The sequence below is a fragment of the Sprattus sprattus genome (genome assembly GCF_963457725.1).
Source record: "Sprattus sprattus genome assembly, chromosome: 1".
NCBI lineage: Eukaryota > Metazoa > Chordata > Actinopteri > Clupeiformes > Clupeidae > Sprattus > Sprattus sprattus.
In genome coordinates, this window is record NC_137920.1 from 362,501 (window position 1) to 382,500 (window position 20,000).

The following is a 20,000-nucleotide window of genomic DNA, read 5'->3' on the forward strand; positions in this document are numbered from 1 at the left end:
CTTCTCCAGGATGGAGGGAGTTAGCTCTAGGAGGAGTTCTTCTACTGGACAGTAAGATTATCACACTAGGATTCATGATGTGTGTGTGTGTGTGTGTGTGTGTGTGTGTGTGTGTGTGCATTGAGAGGAATGTTGTCCTGATGCAAGTTCTCCTTTTCTTCTCCAGGATGGAGGGAGTTAGCTCTAGGAGGAGTTCTTCTACTGGACAGTAAGATTATCACACTAGGATTCATGATGTGTGTGTGTGTGTGTGTGTGTGTGTGTGTGTGTGTGTGTGTGTGTGTGTGTGCATTGAGAGGAATGTTGTCCTGATGCAAGTTCTCCTTTTCTTCTCCAGGATGGAGGGAGTTAGCTCTAGGAGGAGTTCTTCTACTGGACAGTAAGATTATCACACTAGGATTCATGATGTGTGTGTGTGTGTGTGTGTGTGTGTGTGTGTGTGTGTGTGTGTGTGTGTGTGTGTGTGCATTGAGAGGAACGTTGTCCTGATGCAAGTTCTCCTTTTCTTCTCCAGGATGGAGGGAGTTAGCTCTAGGAGGAGTTCTTCTACTGGACAGTAAGATTATCACACTAGGATTCATGATGTGTGTGTGTGTGTGTGTGTGTGTGTGTGTGTGTGTGTGCATTGAGAGGAATGTTGTCCTGATGCAAGTTCTCCTTTTCTTCTCCAGGATGGAGGGAGTTAGCTCTAGGAGGAGTTCTTCTACTGGACAGTAAGATTATCACACTAGGATTCATGATGTGTGTGTGTGTGTGTGTGTGTGTGTGTGTGTGTGTGTGTGCATTGAGAGGAACGTTGTCCTGATGCAAGTTCTCCTTTTCTTCTCCAGGATGGAGGGAGTTAGCTCTAGGAGGAGTTCTTCTACTGGACAGTAAGATTATCACACTAGGATTCATGATGTGTGTGTGTGTGTGTGTGTGTGTGTGTGTGTGTGTGTGTGTGTGTGTGTGTGTGTGTGTGCATTGAGAGGAACGTTGTCCTGATGCAAGTTCTCCTTTTCTTCTCCAGGATGGAGGGAGTTAGCTCTAAGAGGAGTTCTTCTACTGGACAGTAAGATTATCACACTAGGATTCATGATATGTGTGTGTGTGTGTGTGTGTGTGTGTGTGTGTGTGTGTGTGTGTGTGTGTGTGTGTGTGTGTGTGTGTGTGTGTGTGTGGATTGAGAGGAATGTTGTCCTGATGCAAGTTCTCCTTTTCTTCTCCAGGATGGAGGGAGTTAGCTGTAGGAGGAGTTCTTCTACTGGACAGTAAGATTATCACACTAGGATTCATGATGTGTGTGTGTGTGTGTGTGTGTGTGTGTGTGTGTGTGTGTGTGTGGCAGTGGCGGCTGGTGGTTTTTAAAGTGAGGGAGGAAGGACTGCGCGCTTGGTTGCCATTGGCCCGTTTGTACTGTTGGTGGCATAAGTATGTGAGACTCAAGTTGTTTCAGGGTGTTTTGGTGAACTACAGCACAAAATAGCCGGGAGGGATAATCTTGTGAATAAAATTGATAAATTCACCAGTGGCAGCATTGTACTTTGAAAGCTGGTGGGCAGCATGTCTTTGATGGACTAGTCCAGGCCAGAAGGAAAGGATGCAAAGGCAATTAGTCAAATCAGGACTACTCTTGATGTGTAAAACTAAATAAAAGATTCTGGGCCAATCATTGGGCCTATTTTTTCCACTCAATGACTGAAGCTATTGGTTGTAATATGTCTGATTATTTTCAGCTACAATTGTTTTAAGAAGAATGAAGACACAAGACCATAATTGATGCCATTTCAAATGCATCATGCTCTGAATCATTCACTTACATCCTTTTTCTCAAGTATTATTGGCTAGAAAAACGGCGTTCCTGAATTGTACCGTGGTCATCAACATAGCGCAAGATGACAGACAGCTGAGAATGACAGCTAATGTCTGTGGTCTCGTCAATTTGCCAGGAAAAGAAGTGTGCCCTGTTAAGTTCCTTTTCTAGCTCTGTTTCAATCGAATGGTGAATGGCTGCAATTAGATCGTTCTGGATTGTTTTTGACATGCCTGTGAGAAGACGGTGGAGCTTTCCAGATGTTCTGCCAGAACACGGTCATACTTCGCTATCACCTCCGCAAGTTCCCTGTAATTGCCCTTGTTGTCAGAATTGTCCCCTTCGTTATGCCCCCTGAAAGACAACTAAAGCATGCCTAGGTAAGCCGTTGCATCTAACAGACGTTTTACCACCTCCCTATTGCCACGCACTTTAGCGTTGTGCTGTTGAATTTGCAGCCGCACACCCTCATCCACTAACCGCTCTATAGGCATGGTGCCGCCTAGCAATGAAAGGCGGATAGCAGCACCAACGTGGTCTTGACATTTGTCGTGGCGCTTGGTTGCCCTGTCAATATTTTTGTATATCAGTAAATCCATGAAAAGACCATGTTGGAGAGTTGACATTCATTAGTAAACAGGGCCAGCAATATAACCGATTGTTGGTAATGCTACCAGTCACCCACGAGTAGCCTACCTAGCAAACCATGTAGCACTCACGACACTGACTCTGCCGTTGCTTTTGGTGATTTCAATCTTTGGAATTGGTCTACCTGTTGCTTTAATGGCCAACTTGTCATTGTAACTCACCCCATGGAATGGTTTCTGTAATAAAACATGAACAATGTCCTCGGTTTCCATAGTTTACTTTATTTGCTAATTTGCTAATGTGTTCTCATTATTAAAATGATCAGATATTCTTGCTTAACTGTGTCTCTTAGACTGAGCAGATTATCTTTCGTAGCCTAGATTTGAGGGGATAACCCCACCCACCATATCCAGGGCCTCTGCTTATTGGTTTATAGCGCAGACGTGACTCCAGCCTATTCGTTAATAGATTTTAGCGCTATCCAGACCCCTAAACTAGTCACACCCTCTCAGAGGAGGATCGTCCTCCTCTCTGCCATTGAAGTCAACGCATTCCACGAGCCGCCAGCGCAGGCAGAGAAATGAATGGGAGTCAATGGAGGGTAGAGGGAGGAAGGTCCTCCGGCAGTAATTTTCGATAGCGATAGGGGGTGCTAATGTCATCTTTACCCAGGGAAACTAACATTACATATACAAAGGTATTAAAGTAGTCCTATTTAAGGGTTTTAATTAATCACAGTAGTCTGGGCAAAGTACACTTTTTATTCTCAAAATGTTAAGGAGGATCTTCCTCCCTCTCCTCAATGGAGAAGCCTCCACTGGTGTGTGGTAGGAAGAGCCCAAATGTTACTAATGACTGAACTCCTCTGTTCATTTAAATTAACTGTTGGTTATGTAGTATGTGAGTGAGTGTGTTGGATCTGCCTAGATTCCAATCACACTGGCCAATCAAATAGTGTGTTTGTGTGTACAGTGTGTCAATTGCATTTGCGATTATTTGTTTTTATTTTCGCACACAGTTGCCATCTTGGTCCAATACATTTACAAATGCATCAGATCCAGTCTAATCTGCAGAAGACGTTTCGGGATCTGATTAAACCAATCAACTTAACAGGAGGAGACTCTTCGACTGGACAGTAAGATTATGACTCTAGGATTATGACTCTAGGTGTGTGTGTGTGTGTGTGTGTGTGTGTGTGTGTGTGTGTGTGTGTGTGTGTGGGGTAGGAAGAGCCCAAATGTTACTAATGACTGAACTCCTCTGTTCATTTAAATGAACTGTTGGTTATGTAGTATGTGAGTGAGTGAGTGAGTGTGTTGGATCTGCCTAGATTCCAATCACACTGGCCAATCAAATAGTGTGTTTGTGTGTACAGTGTGTCAATTGCATTTGCGATTATTTGTTTTTATTTTCGCACACAGTTGCCATCTTGGTCCAATACATTTACAAATGCATCAGATCCACAAGTCTCATCTGCAGAAGACGTTTCGGGATCTGATTAAGGGCATACCAAATCAGGGAGACACCAGACTCCTCCATGAGATCTACACAGAGCTCTACATCACAGAGGGGGGAAGAGGAATGATCAATGATGAACATGAGGTTAGACAGATACCGAGAGCATACCTCAGTGACAGTGACAGTGACAGTTTCATCACAGAGGGGGGAAGAGGCAAGATCAATGCTGAACACGAGGTCAGACAGATACCGAGAGCATACCTCAGTGACAGTGACAGTGACAGTGACAGTTTCATCACAGAGGGGGGAAGAGGCAAGATCAATGCTGAACACGAGGTCAGACAGATACCGAGAGCATACCTCAGTGACAGTGACAGTGACAGTGACAGTTTCATCACAGAGGGGGGAAGAGGCAAGATCAATGCTGAACACGAGGTCAGACAGATACCGAGAGCATACCTCAGTGACAGTGACAGTGACAGTGACAGTTTCATCACAGAGGGGGGAAGAGGAGAGGTCAATGATGAACATGAGTTCAGACAAATAGAGAGGGCATCCTGGAGAGAAGCAGCACAAGGCACACCAATCAAAGTCAGTGACATCTTTACACACTTAGCTGAACAATTCAAACCCATCAGAACAGTGCTGACAAAGGGAGTGGCTGGCATTGGAAAAACAGTGTCTGTGCAGAAGTTCACTCTGGACTGGGCTGAAGGAAAGGCCAATCAGGATGTCCACTTCATATTTCCTCTTCTTTTCCGAGAGCTGAACCTGATGAGGGAAAAGATACTTAGTCTGGTTGATCTTATTCAGCACTTTATCCCTGGCATAAAAGATCCAACAGTCTTCAGCAGTTCACAGAGCATATTTATCTTGGATGGTCTGGATGAATGTCGACTTCCTCTAGATTTCAACTCCAACCCGAGGTGTTGTGACGTGACTGAGCCAGCCCCAGTGGACGTGCTTCTAACAAACCTCATTAAGGGGAATCTGCTTTCCTCTGCTCTCCTCTGGATCACCACCCGACCAGCAGCAGTCAATCAAATCCCCCCTGAGTGTGTAAACCGGCTGACAGAATTAAGGGGATTCAAAGACCCACAGAAAGAGGAGTACTTCAGGAAGAGAATCAGTGATGAGAACCTGGCCAGCAAAACCATCACACACCTGAAGTCATCCAGGAGCCTCTATATCATGTGCCACATTCCAATCTTCTGCTGGATTTGCGCCTTTGTTGTAGAGAGAACGTCAGATGAATCAGAGATAGTAGAAATGCCAAGGACTTTGACGCAAATGTACACACACTTCCTGATCATTCAGACAAACACCAAAAAAGAAACGTTCACAGAGAGAAAAGAAATGGATGAAGAAATGACTTTCAAACTGGGGAAACTGGCTTTCCAACAGCTGGAGAAGGGCAATCTGATCTTCTATGAGGAAGACTTGAGCGAGTGTGGCATTGATGCCACAGAAGCATCAGTGTACTCAGGAGTGTGTACTCAGATCTTCAGAAAGGAAACTGGGCTGAACCAGGTCAATGTGTTCAGCTTTGTGCATCTGAGCATTCAGGAGTTTTTTGCAGCTTTATATGTGTTCCTCTGCTTCAGCAACAGAGAGAGAAATATGCCTGACCAACAGCAAACCTCTCAGCTCTCTGGTCTGTTCAGAGCTGCAACACTTCATGACCTACACAAGACTGCAGTGGATCTGGCCTTACAGAGTAAGAACGGACATCTGGACCTTTTCCTCCGCTTCCTCCTGGGCCTCTCACTGGAGACCAATCAGAATCTCTTAAGTCACCTTCTGCCCCAGACAAGAAGCCAATCACAGAGCTCAGAGCAAACAGTCCAGTTTGTTAAACAGATGATCAGAGACCAGAAGACGTCAGACAGAAGGATCAACCTGTTCTACTGTCTGAATGAGCTGAATCACCATGCTGTAGTTGAGGACATTAACAGGAGCTCAGGAACTTTGTCTGTAGAAATGCTCTTACCAGGAGGGTGGAATACTACGAGGTTTAAGTTTGAGATTTCAGAAGGTTTTGACCTGCAGAAGTACATGAAGACACCAGGGGAAGATCAGACTGATCTCCTCAGTCCAGATGATGTTCTTCAGAAGCTGGTGCCAGGGGTGACATCAGCTTTGTAAGTAGACCTGTAATCTCTGTCTGTTTGTGTGTGTGTGCAGGGGGGTTATCTTGTGATGCATTGAGTAGAGTGATTTGTGATTGAATGTGTGTAAAATATGCTGTGTGTGTGTGTGTGTGTGTGTGTATGTGTGTGTTGCACCCTTTTGTTATGGACCGAGCCTCGGTTTACTGTGGCTGGGCTCGGTGGCTACTGTGGCTTAATGTGGCTTAATGTCCAGGATGTATCAGCAGAGGACAATAATCAGCCGTCTCAAGGTTTAAATGTCCAGGATATATCAGCAGGGGACAATAATCAGCTGTCTCAAGGAATGTAGGACAACATTCAGAATCTTCATAAAAAAATACTAAGGGCCTGATTTACTAACATGCGACCGCTGCTTAATCTGCGGTCGCACATTAACGCACAGTGTTTTTTGTGCATTTTCCGTGGTATTTATCAAACCAGATCTGCGCTGGGCAAACTGTGTTTACTCCGCCCTATATAGGGCCTGATTTGCTAACATTGCGACCGCTGCTTAAACTGCGGTCGCACATTAACGCACTGTGTTTTTGCGCATTTTCTGTGGTATTTATTTAGGAAGAGAAAATGAAGCTTCCGCGAAGTGGAGATAGATATATTGGTTCACGTTCGCTCAATCACTGAACCTGATTCAATGTGTGCGCTGCTAAATTGTTGTTCTGCCCGCCATCACCTACAGCGAGATGTTTAAAAGAACACGATTATAAAGAATATGCTATTGGTGGCATTAATGCATAAACTTATAACAATATAGATGTGTACATGGCGAGATTAATAATTTCTACAAGGGACATGGGTTCTCTACAATATATATGGACGTGGGTGCAATCAATGGTTCATATTACGTTCGGAAAGTTGGGGAAATGTATTGACCAGTGCGCCGTAGCAATGCGTTGAGTACCTGTGTGAATATTTGGCTGAGTGAAGGCTGAGATATACCAACTGCTGATGCTATAACTGTTTGAAATGATCCGATGCCAATATTTGCAATGTTGTCCGGAGTTTAACATGAATGTGATCTCCGGTTGGAGGGTTCGATGTCGTCTCTGATCTGGTTCAGTAATTGAAGTATTACGTGGCTGGTTAACCTGTACCGTCTAATGATTTGTGGATCGCTTAACTGAAAAAGTGTTAATACGAGTTGAAAAAAATATTTCTGTGCGCTGTCTCTGTCTATATCTTCGCCTTGCTCTTATGAATTTCGCCATATCAACGTTTTCAGACTCAATGGAAAAGCGCTTCCTGGTTAAGACGTGGGTTTATGAGGCGGAGAATTATCCCGCAAATTAGAGACGTGCGCTAGTCAGGCAGTTTAGTAAATACCACGTAATACATCATTAGGCACACTTATCTTCTCTCCTCCCAAATATTTGCGCATGTTTCCACCCACCTTTTCGTGTCCTCCCCGTCGACACCCACAAAGCGTTAATATGCGCTGCGCCCCCTTAGTAAATACCGTTTTATGTTTACGACCGCTATTTTACGCCTGAAATGGGCGCAATCCTGTTAGTAAATCAGGCCCTAAGCCTCTAAAAACCAGAGGATGACAATCAGCAGTCTAAAGGTTTAAGGTTTAAATTTACATACAAAGACAAAGACGTTTATTGTTGTCACATAGCACGACACACAACAACACACACTTGCAATGGGCGGCAACACAGGACACACACACACACACAAGCATGCCTATGAGGTCACCGGTGAAATTTGTCTTTAACCCATCCGAGCTGTCCTTCCTCATGGGCAGCCAGGAGCAGTGGGCAGCCTTTATGGCGCCCTAGGACCAAGCCAAGTGCTCATGTACAGTCTTGGTCAGGTAGGGACAGGAGAGCGACCTCTGATTGTGCACCCTCACAAATCCAATCCTCTGTTTGCTTTCAGACTGTCGTCCTGTGACCTCTCCCATGTTTCATGTGGAGTTTTGGCCTCAGCTCTCCAGCAGCCACACTGTCCTCTTAGAGAGCTGGACATGAGTAATAATAACCTGATGGACTCTGGGGTTGAGCTGCTGTGCTCTGGACTCAAAAGTCCAAACTGTAAACTAGAAATACTGAGGTAAGTGTATAGATGTTTGTTTTCTTTCTAAGACTGTATACAGAAATCCAGTAGAGCAACACCAGAATATCTTAGGAGGTGATGCAGACAGGCATAAAGGATGAACCTTTCAAAGAGAAACCTTCCATTTCTGTTGAATTATAGTACAAATGCCAGAAAAGTTCAATGTCAGTTGCATGCGTAAATGCAATCCTCCAAGATACTTAAAACAGTAGTCATGTCAGGCATTTTACTATTCTCTTTACACACTTACCCTGTAACTTATAAATCATATGAATTTTGTGAATACCTTTTAACTGGTTTACTTAGTTGCATACATCCTTTCGTATGTTTTAAGAAAGCAGAAAATGAAAAATCACTAAAATGGTAAAAAAATAAAAAACATATTCTAAAAAATATCTTTTGCTTTTTGGGTTATAACTGAAGTAAATGTCTGTAATTATCCCTGATAGTGCAACCTCACAAATCCAATCCTCTGTTTGCTTTCAGACTGTTGGCCTGTCGCCTCTTCTTGGATTCATGTGGAGCTTTGGCCTCAGCTCTCCAGCAGCCACACTGTCCTCTTAGAGAGCTGGACATGAGTTATAATCACCTAAAGGACTCTGGGGTTGGGCTGCTGTGCTCTGGACTCAAAAGTCCAAACTGTAAACTAGAAATACTGAGGTATGTATATTGATGTTTGTTGTCTTTTTTAGACTGTATGAACAAAATCAGTAGATCAACACCAGAATATCTTAGGTGGTGATGCAGACAGGCATAAAGGATGAACCTTTCAAATAGAAACCTTCTATTTCTGTTGAATTATAACACAAATGTCAGAAAAGTTAATTGTCAGTTGCATCCGTAAATGCAATCCTCCAAGATACTTAAAACAGTAGTCATGTCAGGCATTTCACTATTCCTTCACACACTTACCCTGTAACTTATAAATCATATGAATTTTGTGAATACCTTTTAACTGTTTGAGTTAGTTACATACATCCTTTCATATGTTTTGAAAAAGCATAAAATGAAAAATCACTAAAATTGTAAAAAAAAAAAAAAAAAACATATCCTAAAAAACATCTTCTTTTGCTTTTGGGGTTATAACTGCAGTACATGTCTGTAATTATCCCTGATAGTGCACCCTCACAAATCAATCCTCTGTTTGCTTTTTGACTGTCGGCCTGTCGTCTCTTCTTGAATTCATGTGGAGCTTTGGCCTCAGCTCTCCAGCAGCCACACTGTCCTCTTAGAGAGCTGGACATCAGTGATAATTACCTGATGGACTTTGGGGTTGAGCTGCTGTGCTCTGGACTCAAAAGTCCAAACTGTAAACTAGAAATACTGAGGTCAGTGTATTTATGTTTGTTGTCTTTCTAAGACTGTATGAACAAAATCAGTAGAGCAACACCAGAATATCTTAGGAGGTGATGCAGACAGTATTACAAGTACTCATGAAGGCTGACATTTCCAAATAATTACTTTCCATTTCTGGTACATTAGTGTAGAAACTTCAGAAATATAAAAATGTTCAGGCAAAGTTCAACTGGCAGAGCACAAAAACTGGACAAAATGGCAAGAAAGAAACTGTCAAATGGCTGGTACAAACTGGGACTAACAGAGCAGGGTATAAATAGGCAGAGTGATACAGGCACAATGAGGAACTGGTACGTAGATTATCAGAAAAACAGGCAGATAGAATAGGAAACAGGAAAAGGGGCGGGCACAAGAGATCCATGGTCCACCAAACAAACAGAAGGACAAAACACAGAAAGGAGGCCACTGAGTAAAAGCTGACAACTACGGTATTTCATTGATGGGCAATACCTCCGGCAACATGTAAAGTACGCAGCATATGACCTGAATCTAATTTAATAACTTGGTAAAATAATTTTGCTAATGATAAAGAATGACTTAATTGCCACATCAACTAATTAGGCAAACCATGTATGCTTGATTGTTTTGTGTCAATGATATTAAACACAAAATAAAATGTGTGCATCACCACCTATTCTCACGGGGTGGCTGCTTGACGCTTGTTTGACTGCTTACAATGAAAGTAGGACCTCATGTCTTGTTTAAAGTGACATTAACATCATAGTCATATTGTGGTGTTGGTGGTGTAAACTGGTTAGCATCATCAGCCCACAAGCAGTCAACCTTGGTTCAACCCTTGGCTTCTGAACGATGCCTATGTAAGTTGCTTTGCTTAAACCCAAATGGGGCAACCGTGGCCTACTGATTAGGGTTTCAGGCCGGAAAACGTAGGGTGGCCGGTTCGATCCCCGACCAGTAGGAAAAATGTGGGCGGGGGAAGGGGTAGAGCACTGCTCTCCCATGCCCACATCCAAGGCTGAAGTGCCCTTGAGCAAGGCACCTAACCCCGATCACTGCTCCCCGGGCGCCGCTGAAGGCAGCTCACTGCTCCGGGTTAGTGTGTAACCTCACTTCACTGTGTGTGTGTCACGTCCCTGGATGGGTTAAATGCAGAGGTGGATTTCAGAGTGTGTGTGTCTACATCACCTCTGCCATAGAGAGGACTTTCACCATTACCTTTTGGTCATAAAGCAAGGTATAAACTTCGGAAATTTAGTTCAGGAGAACCCATTATTTTTGGAATAAGACAGAGGAAACATGTGTTTAGTTACACAGACCTGCTAACAACTTTAAGGTACAACTGGTTAATATTGGTGTATTTTCTTATAATCAAAATACAGACTTTCCGGATGTAGGCTCACAAACAGGAGCTGTATGATTTTGAAATCAGTTTTAGATTCTTACCACTCCTGCTTGAGGAAGCTGGATGTAAGCAACAATCATCTGGAAGACTCAGTAGTGAACCTACTGAAAGAGAGACTGGAAGATCCTGAGTGTAAATTGGAGACACTCACGTAAGTGACTGAGGTTGAAATGAATTGAGCTTTTGATTGTGCTTCTGTGAGCAAATAAAATACATTAATTGCATGTATCCTGTTTGTTTTAGAGGTGGATGGAGGTAAGTAAAGCTGTATGTACCAAAGAATGCTGGATGTGCCGCTGCTACAATTAGGGTTAAAAGTACATCTTGATGGTCCAGGGCCTAGTGAGGGCAAGAATGTCAAGACGGGCACATTCTCCCATCCCATACATACAAGGACTCCAACTAAAGACATACCTTGTTTTAGTGTAGGGAATTATTTAAATCAGTCACACTCGCATCTGAGTATTGACCGCAGGGTGTCAGAAGATTTGCCAAATCAATGTAAACAGGGTGGTTAATAGTCAGAACATTACAGTATGCTGATAATGGTAAACTCAGGTCTAATCAAACCATCCATCCACAGTAATGTTCTAGTAACCACTGTACATGATATCATTAGGTGAACTATACTCATGCTGGAATATTTATTTACATATGTATTTACTTATAGAGGATCTCAGCTGAGAAAGAAACTGAAAACAATAGTGAAAACAAAAGTGACAAACCTTTTGTTAATTGTGTTGATCTTTGTGTTTTTCAATTGTACTTAAATGTACTAAAATGTGAAAAAAAAATTAAATTATAATTAAGAGTATTCCCGTGTTTTGCAGAGGATGTGTTGGCGGACAGCCTCCAGATAATAAAGGTATGAATGACATTCCATATGTATCTCTGCAGTCAATCAAGTCCTGTTTGAGTCCTGTTTATGAATCTGTGGTTTTACAGGGGAAGTGGAAGATGTGTGTAACGTTGATGACAGGGAATGCAATGAAGATGTAGAGGTATGTGAATTAAAGAATTGTAACTTAAATAAGGGATAATGTAAGTGAGAGACAACACAGAATCTAGGTAGCAGAAAATGATGCGCATGCTAATGCAGCCATGACGCAAAGCGGTATGCTTGTGTGTGGATCCTGAGTCCTTTGCCTGACCGCCGTTACACTGGTGTCTCGAAGTGCATTATTTTCTTCTACCCAAAATAAGCCCATTATCCTGCTTATACGGTCGGCACAGTTGCATCGTGGTTATTTATAAGTGGATAACGCAGGCTAACAACGTTAATGAAACCAGTGATAGCTCATTGTGCGAATGTTATATAGGCATTAAGTAAGGGATAATGTAAAGAACGCAGGTCATTGTCGGGAAAATAAGCCCCGACAGGGCGAACAGCACCCCGAAACTCCCTTGATAAGTTACCGTACTACTTGCGGAGTGCTACGAAAGATGTGAATCAGAGGCAAAAAGGCCACTTTCCTTGACAGCGGTCATTATTGCATAGCAACGGTCAGTTATCGGAAAATAGTTGACCGCAGAACGTTGGGAAGCCCCATTCAAGTGAATGGAGCATTCTACAGCATTAAGAAGAGCCGTGTAATAACAATGTTTAATACTCAATATACTAGGCCCTTCGAGTTTTTCAAGGAATACAAACAAGGTCAAACACTGTTTAAGTGAAATACAAATATGTAATCGGTTTTCAACGTATACCCCATTAAATGTAATCTTTCATTGAACTGGTGCAACCCAGGCCGGGTAAAAAAAACTCTTATTTTGCTACTGTCCTGCGTCAAAGGGGCTGTATGCTCGCTCCCTGCCTGAGTTTTAATATATTTTCTTTGAATTGAAGACCCAGGATTGCTTGTGGTGTTGGTTGATTTCAACACAATTTAATGCAGAGAGAGAGGGAGAAAGCACTACCGTTACACCGTTAGACTCTCTACATGGCTTTAATGCAAGGAGCTTATCCACCCCTGCCTGTATTTGCTTGTGCTGTCATCGCCCCCAGCCATTTTCCGAGTCCTGGCTTTAATTTGAGGATATACGGTAGTTATTTTAATATTTGTCCTGTCAACTATACAATATAAATGCAATCTGTTGTCTTTCTCACAGGTCTTTACACCAGAGAGCACTGCTTCAGAGAGGACCACATACAGGTTGATTATTGCATTGTCAGAAGGTCTTACAAAACATCCTGATTAAACTTTCCTAAACTTATTTGATTTGCTCATCCCTGTGGTTCTGAATTTAGGTTCAAGTGTAGCTCTGCAGGTGTGCACCAGTGCCGTTACACAGGCTTGGTCTTCAAAACGGATATGGCTGCTGAGGTGCAGTACCAATCAGTGTCCTGGGACTACAAAAAACTGGACCATGAAGGTTTAGTGGCTGCGGGGCCTCTGTTCAAGATGAAAGGTCATCATGGAACGGTCAGCCAGCTGGGATTTCCACACTGCGAGATCATTTCCAGTGAGAAGCTGTTTTTTTTTTAATTCATAAAACTCTCAGAATTAATAATAATAATAATAATAATAATAATAATAATAATACATTTTATTTATATTGCACTTTATATCGTACTAATCTCAAAGTGCTAATTGATTGATTTGAACTGAGCCATTTGAAGGGCTGGTGATGTGATTAAAATAGACTAGATGTTTATTTTACGGTGCTTTCTGATAGGGCTGGGTTGTATATCGAAAATATATTCGATGCAATTTTTTAGAAGTTAATGAAAAAATTACAACATTCGTAATATGAAGTATGCATACTATACTGTAGGCTATGCAGCATCTTTGTGCATTTAGAACTGCCCACATTTTAATGTGAATAATGAGTATGCCTATGACCATGTAGGCTTAGTTTATTGCTTTAGCAGAGGAAAATTCCAACCTAACAAGTTCCATTTGGGAGACCCAGAGGTAAACTGTCCCCCGCGGCCCCTCACACTGGATCTGTCTGTGCAAGCAAGGCACCTTCTTAGAGAGCAGTGGCGCCTGCAGCCGCAGGGGGCGCCAATTCGCCAATTCCCCACACAGTGATATGATAGATAGATAATAGAAAACTGCTTCGCGGCCCAGATGATTTTTATTTAAAAAATGTAAGTGCTCGTGCCGCCCCCCATGTGTCATGAAAAAGTGCCGCCCCGGGGGGCTGCCTGGTTCGCCCGGACCTAAAACCGCCACTGGGCGCGCCGATCTTACCTAGCTAACAAAGAAATAAAAATAAAATAAAATATTGTGCTTTTTTTTTTTCTTTTTATCCCTTGCGAGGTCCGCTGTAATCTCTACGGCTGCTCTCTAGGGTTACTTAAACAAACCTCTGTCAATCAAATTGTTCTATTACTATGAGGCAGTGCTAATATTTTGGGAACGTCCAAGGATTGTTTAATATACAAATAAATATTAGCAATCTCTAAAAGGACAAGTAATTAACTTAACTGAGTCCTCATTTTGCTAATATAGAGGTTCGTTTCCGGCCTGCTGTAATTTCCCGATCCTCTCCCCACCTTTTCACCCCTCCTCACTTCCTGTCCACAATACTTTCCTATCCAAATAAAGGCTTAAAAAGCCCATAAATGAATACCAAAAAAGTAAAGCGAAAGTGTGTAATCATGGAGTTTTTTTGGAGACTCTGTTCTTTTTTATATTCAGGTGTTCCAGCAGTCAGTATAAGAAAAGTTGATGCTTTCTTCTCATGTGCTTCTGCAGGTGAAAAGACTCCTTCACTAACTGTAATGCACATAACTGGCAAAACATTTGAGATGCTCCAGCCTCTGAGAACTTCAGACACTCATGTGTTTTTAAACATCACTGGATTCTGTGAGTTTGGACTTGCCAAGAAAAAACAGACGGAGGAAAACAGTTGGGTCCATGCTCTTGTGCTGCTTTTTCTCAACCAACCCACGCTGAACATTTTACTGCTACCAAGAAATGTTGTTCTCAGAGAGGTAAGACGGCTGGACAACATTTTCCAACTGAGAATTTTCAACTTGTTTGTGGAATGAGATGAACAGGTCACAAATTATGAACTGATCTTGTTTTACTTTCACCAAAAACCAATGTTCTCAGTTAGGTAAGATTTACAAAGACAGACATATGTCATGTACAACTAAAGCAATGTTATATTTGAAATGAACTTGCTGATATGAACAGATTCATTAATGAGTCTAAAGTAATGTTGCTTTCCATTGAGTACAAGGAATACATATTGAATGTAACATTCAGTCATTTTTGTATTAATTCTTCCAATTGCAGGTGGTTGAAAAGAGGAGGAAGATGACAGAGCCAAGAATTGAGATCTATGTTGATACCACCTCAAAATGTAAACTTATCCCAAATGAAGACTACAGTCTCACCTGTAGTTCACAGAAGCACAGAATATCTCCGGAGGTAAGCAGTTTTGCTTGTGATGAGTATTTGTATTGTTAATTATCAATCAAATCTAATGTATTATTAATTTTGATACATTTAATAAAATCTATAAATATATCTTATCTTTAATCGCTCGCAGAGTGCCGGATTTGATGATCAGCCCCAGGAAGACTACTATCCAACGTTTCAAGTGGCTTTAACCAACTTAGAACCCCTGGACCTATATCTGAATGAAAGGAGACAGAATGAAAATGGCAATGTCACAAAATACGATTGGCAATCCTATGTCAACCTTCAAGGTAAACTAGTTTCAGATATGTGTACATAAAACAATGATCATGACATGTGGCGTTGAAGCTGAACTAGTGTTAAAAGCAATGCGCTGGACTGCATTTTCACAGGACATTGTTTTCATTTACAGTTTACCAGAATGGAGGAACAAGAGCAGGTACGCATTGCACTGTTCAGAGAATAAAATCAATGTTTTTTCATCTTTGAAGAAAATAACGCAAGTAAATCGCACATTACAAACACACATAGACGTGTCAACAGTGATTCAATGCTGAATCGTTATGTGGGATAAAAAATATATGTTTCACATTTAATTAAGTAGGTTAGTATAGGATTCCATAGTATAACATCAATTGAATTGGTAACTGAGTGTGGCCATGTATTCTGTCTGACCTGTTGGGTAAGGTTTGATGAGCTAAGAGAGTTATTCAAGGCTTGGGGTAAGGGGATCCTATGTAAATACTCTCATCTATAGTGGAGGACAAGGTGGCCACATTGTAAGAGTACGAGGGAGGGGTTTTAGGTATAAGACATGAGTTTGCCCAGAGACTGATGGGCATTGTTGGTGAACATTTCATGAACATGGATTGCTTGTAACAATGCTCCCGATATCGTTAATAAATCTGCAGTACCACTCCAGTTGTCTGTAAGTAATTTTGACCACAGTTAACACTGACATGTAGCCCGACATGAGGAGAACTGAGAATTCTGATATGGCTGCTTCCTTTTCTATGTTTGCAGAGTCCAGTCTCTCGAGTCCCTACACACCTCCAGGTCAGGACTTCTTCCACAAACACAAGGCAGCGCTGGAGGCTCGTCTGGGGCTCCTGTGGCCCATCCTCTCCGAGCTGCAGTGCTGTGGAGTTCTCAACACTCACGAGAGAGAAGAGGTGCAGAGCAAGGAATCAAGGACGAAGCAGAACCAGTCTCTGTTGTTCACGCTTGAGAACAAAGGAGGTACAGCCCAGGAGAAGTTCTACAGGGTTCTCAAGAAATGTGACGGGTGTCTGGTGGAGGACCTTGAGAGACCCCATGACTATAGGACATCTGCTGGATACCCTAGCTTGCTGAGAGACATAAACAATCTCACACAACAGACAGCAGTATGTTGAAATGATGATGGCATGGCATGAAGTAGAGAGCTTTCAGTGTCTGTATGACGTTTGGATAGATACAATGCCTTAAAGCAGGGGGTTTTCAACCGGGGGTGCGTGGTCCCCTGGTGGTCCGTGGTGGCATTGCAGTGGGTCCGCGACATTAGCCTATGTTGATCAGTTCACCTATATTTTATTTTATTTTTATAAATTGCTTTGATATTTCAACACATTTAAAGATCTCTCTTAAATATCGTGAAAAATATCAAAGAAATTACACTGACAAGTGCTACAGGCAGAATATCTGTGCGGGGGGAGGGGGCGTGGCGGCGGTTACAAACATGCACGCGTGTGCAGGCACAAAAGTGGGCCGCGGATTAAACTTTCTAGTCAGAATGGTGGTCTCTGGGACAAATCCAGTTGAAAACCCCTGCTTTAAAGGGAACCTCTGGGATTTGTCAACCTGGGCCTCATTTTTAGATATTTTTCGGGTCCAAATTTTCCAGAGTTAAATCTCGCCTAGGGTTGCATCAAGTAGTTATTTAAGTTATTTAATCCAGTTTTCTTTTCAGTGTTGTCTATGAAGCACTAGAGCCCCCCCCCCCCCCCCCCCCCCATTCCTTCATCACCCAACTCTATACATGACCGTTACTTCCCTATCTGTATGTGTACATGTACCGCATGTCTTCCTGCAGCTCAGCTGGTATAGCAAGGGAGGGATACTCAGGGAACATTCTTACTGATGAACAAAAGGTACAGCTTTACAACACCGTAAATCACTTTGGATATAATTGTTTGCTAAAATGACTAAATGCATATGTAGATATGTATTTTCATACTGATGCTCCATTAATTTGTATGAAAAAGTCAGCACTTGGAGTCTTTTTATTGGTTATCTTCATGGCTGTCATTGTTGTGCATAGACCTCAGATGGATGTTGTGTGGTGGCCATCAGTTTCAGAAACATTACTATGCAGCAGACGGAGAGCTGTATCAGCCAAACTCTGAAGTAACTTACTGTACCTGATATCATGTAGAACATGACGTGTGTGAAATATCTATTTTTGCACATATTTGTACCGTACATGGTGTTTTCTTTTAAAGTTCAGCGTTTTCATGAGCAAAGAATATAAGTTGATTGCCAATTTGTGTACTGGCCTCCTCCATGTGTATTTAATATGTACCCTACAGCAAGCTGAGGAGGTCATTTTATCCACTTGTATTTGTACTTTGTACACATGATGCTTTTGTACTTTTATAATAATGTGTTATAATCCCCTCTCACTCTCTGGTATATTTACAGGACAGTTGAAGTCTTGTGTGTGTGTGTGTGTGTGTGTGTGTGTGTGTGTGTGTGTGTGTGTAGTGTTTTTAAATCTGTAAACATGGAGCAGTTCAGTGTGTGAAGCAGGAGCGCTCACACCCAGGCTGACTGATGTTAGACCAAAAGAAACTAAATCTTAGTGAAACTAATTCTGATTGGCCAGTGCCACGCACGCCACGCACGACCAAAATGATAGGAGGAGTAGCGGCCTCACACAACCCCCCCCCCACACACACACATACACACACACATGCACTACCCACAGACACTAAGCCCCCACTCCCAGAATTCCTTTCTTCAGAGTATTCCCACAGCTCTAACAGACCTAGTTGACTCTAGGAAGGCCTCACACACACACACACACACTAGGTAGGTGTCACAAACACACATACACACACGCACGCACGCACGCACGCACGCACACACGCACGTTTCTTCTATTACTGTTCCCATTGTAATTATATTTGAGGATTCGCATATTTCCTGCCAGGTACACTGGTGCAGCATTTCCTCACTATTTTGTTTGATTTATGTCCACTGTACTTATTAGTTTGTTATCACTTAGTTGAGATATAGAATACTTATAAAATACCATATATTCAGAGCAACACCAGAGCAACACCAGCATCGCCCACGCCGCCCTGCTCCCCATCCTGGGCCCTCAACTCAGTCATCATCCCCTTGACGACTTCTCCCGCTGGATGTGACGACCCCCACCCTGGTCATCGGCAGCTCCATGGTCCGAGATGTCCACACCCCCCCCTTCAACAAGCGGCCCCTGCAAGGTCCACTGCCTCCCCGGAGCCAGGCGTGTTCCAATCGCTGATGGATGTGGAACTTTCCCTCCCCACCCCCACCACTCTGCACGTAGTCTCTCTACCTGGTCTACCTAGAGAAACCCTCGGCCAACCGCACCCACTGCCACTGCATTGCCGTACACCTACTCTACCCAATACCCTATGCTAGCATTTATGTACAATATACATTATTGCCTCCACCGAAATGTTTCTCTGTCCCTACATCCCCTACCCCTGTAACAGTAACCCTATTGCCACAGTAATCTGGTCTTGTCTGTATCATGTATTTACCACCAGATGTATGTACACATATGTCCAGTGACCAAATGCTGGCTGTGTATTGCCCCTGTTGCTTCATTTCCCCTTCTGCCACACTACCCTTCCCCTTCCCCCCTTCCCCCCGTCCCACCTTCCTGTCTCCACCCGGCCGACCTCAAGCAGATGGGTCCCCCCTTATGTGCCGTGGTTCTGCTCAAGGTTTCTTCCTGCCTAACAGGGAGTTTTTTCTTGCCCCTGTTGCCGTTGTGCATGCACTAAGGGGGTTCAGGCTCTGGGCTCTGTTAAGCGCCGAGAGGCAATTGTATTGTTATGGCGCTATACAAATAAAATTGAATTGAATTGAATTGAATATATCTATTGCTAAAAATATTAGATGAAGTGGTAGACAGGAAGTCCAGCCCACTCACCAACAATAGCTGTGAACCCAGGATTCTGTTCTGTTTAATGTGAGTGTAACTCTTGTGTATTTTATAGCACTAGGGAAAAAGGGGTAACATATATGTACAGTGGGGCAAAACAGTATTAGTCAACCACCAATTGTGCAAGTTCTCCCACTTAAAAAGATGAACAATGCCTGTCATTTTCATCATAGGTATACCTCAACTATGAGAGACAAAATGAGGGGGGGGGGGGGGGAAATCTGAAAATCACATTGTGTGTGCTCCAGTGTGTGTGTGTGCTCCAGTGTGTGTGTGTGTGTGGGTGTGTGTGAGTATGTGTGTGTGTGTGTGTGTGGGTGTGTGTGAGTATGTGTGCGTGCCCTCCCCTGCCTTCCCGGCTCCAAGATAATAATCTGAGTGAGTGTGTGTGTGTGTGTGTTTGTGTGTGTGTGTATGTGTGTGTGTGTGTGTGTATGTGTGTGTGTTTCATTGGTGTGATCATTGATTAAACCTGTTTCCTGTTTCCTGGACTGATCTGGATCGTATCTCAGACTCCAATAAATATGTGGTATGAAAATATCAGATTTAATGTTTCAGCCTGTCTGTGTGTGTGTGTGTGTGTGTGTGTGTGTGTGTGTGTGTGTGTGTGTGTGTGTGCGTGTATTTATGTGTGTGTGTGCAGGACGTC

General features: G+C 42.8%; 2 protein-coding genes across 2 annotated transcripts in view; both read left to right on the plus strand.

Annotated features, from left to right (window-relative positions):
• Positions 1-1,025: 1,025 nt before the first annotated feature.
• LOC308379065 (protein NLRC3-like) overlaps positions 1,026-20,000 on the plus strand; it is a gene marked incomplete at its 3' end in the record, with an annotated part of 32,878 nt that continues 13,903 nt past the window's right edge. Inside the window, exons 1-5 of the mRNA XM_080856121.1 lie at positions 1,026-1,051; positions 1,209-1,250; positions 3,399-3,515; positions 3,802-3,982; positions 4,373-5,979. Of these exons, the coding sequence (XP_080712247.1) occupies positions 1,210-1,250; positions 3,399-3,515; positions 3,802-3,982; positions 4,373-5,979 (1,946 nt within the window). The 5' untranslated portion in view covers positions 1,026-1,051; position 1,209. The remainder of the gene's footprint in view (positions 1,052-1,208; positions 1,251-3,398; positions 3,516-3,801; positions 3,983-4,372; positions 5,980-20,000) is intronic.
• Positions 10,812-17,033, plus strand: LOC308379075 (uncharacterized protein). The gene is made up of 10 exons (XM_080856131.1): positions 10,812-10,931; positions 11,611-11,645; positions 11,726-11,781; positions 12,890-12,933; positions 13,029-13,243; positions 14,485-14,723; positions 15,031-15,165; positions 15,287-15,446; positions 15,569-15,595; positions 16,180-17,033. The coding sequence occupies exons 5-10, from the start codon at positions 13,093-13,095 to the stop codon at positions 16,548-16,550; spliced, it is 1,083 nt and encodes a 360-aa protein (XP_080712257.1). The 5' UTR covers positions 10,812-10,931; positions 11,611-11,645; positions 11,726-11,781; positions 12,890-12,933; positions 13,029-13,092; the 3' UTR covers positions 16,551-17,033.

What these genes read in the sequence shown, in the direction of transcription:
- LOC308379075 (XM_080856131.1), top strand. Translation starts at nt 13,093, where the DNA reads ATGGCTGCTGAGGTGCAGTACCAATCAGTGTCCTGGGACTACAAAAAA. An exon ending in GAAATGTTGTTCTCAGAGAG is followed by an intron (nt 14,724 to 15,030) that starts GTAAGACGGCTG and finishes TTCCAATTGCAG; the next exon opens with GTGGTTGAAAAGAGGAGGAA. An exon ending in GAATGGAGGAACAAGAGCAG is followed by an intron (nt 15,596 to 16,179) that starts GTACGCATTGCA and finishes CTATGTTTGCAG; the next exon opens with AGTCCAGTCTCTCGAGTCCC.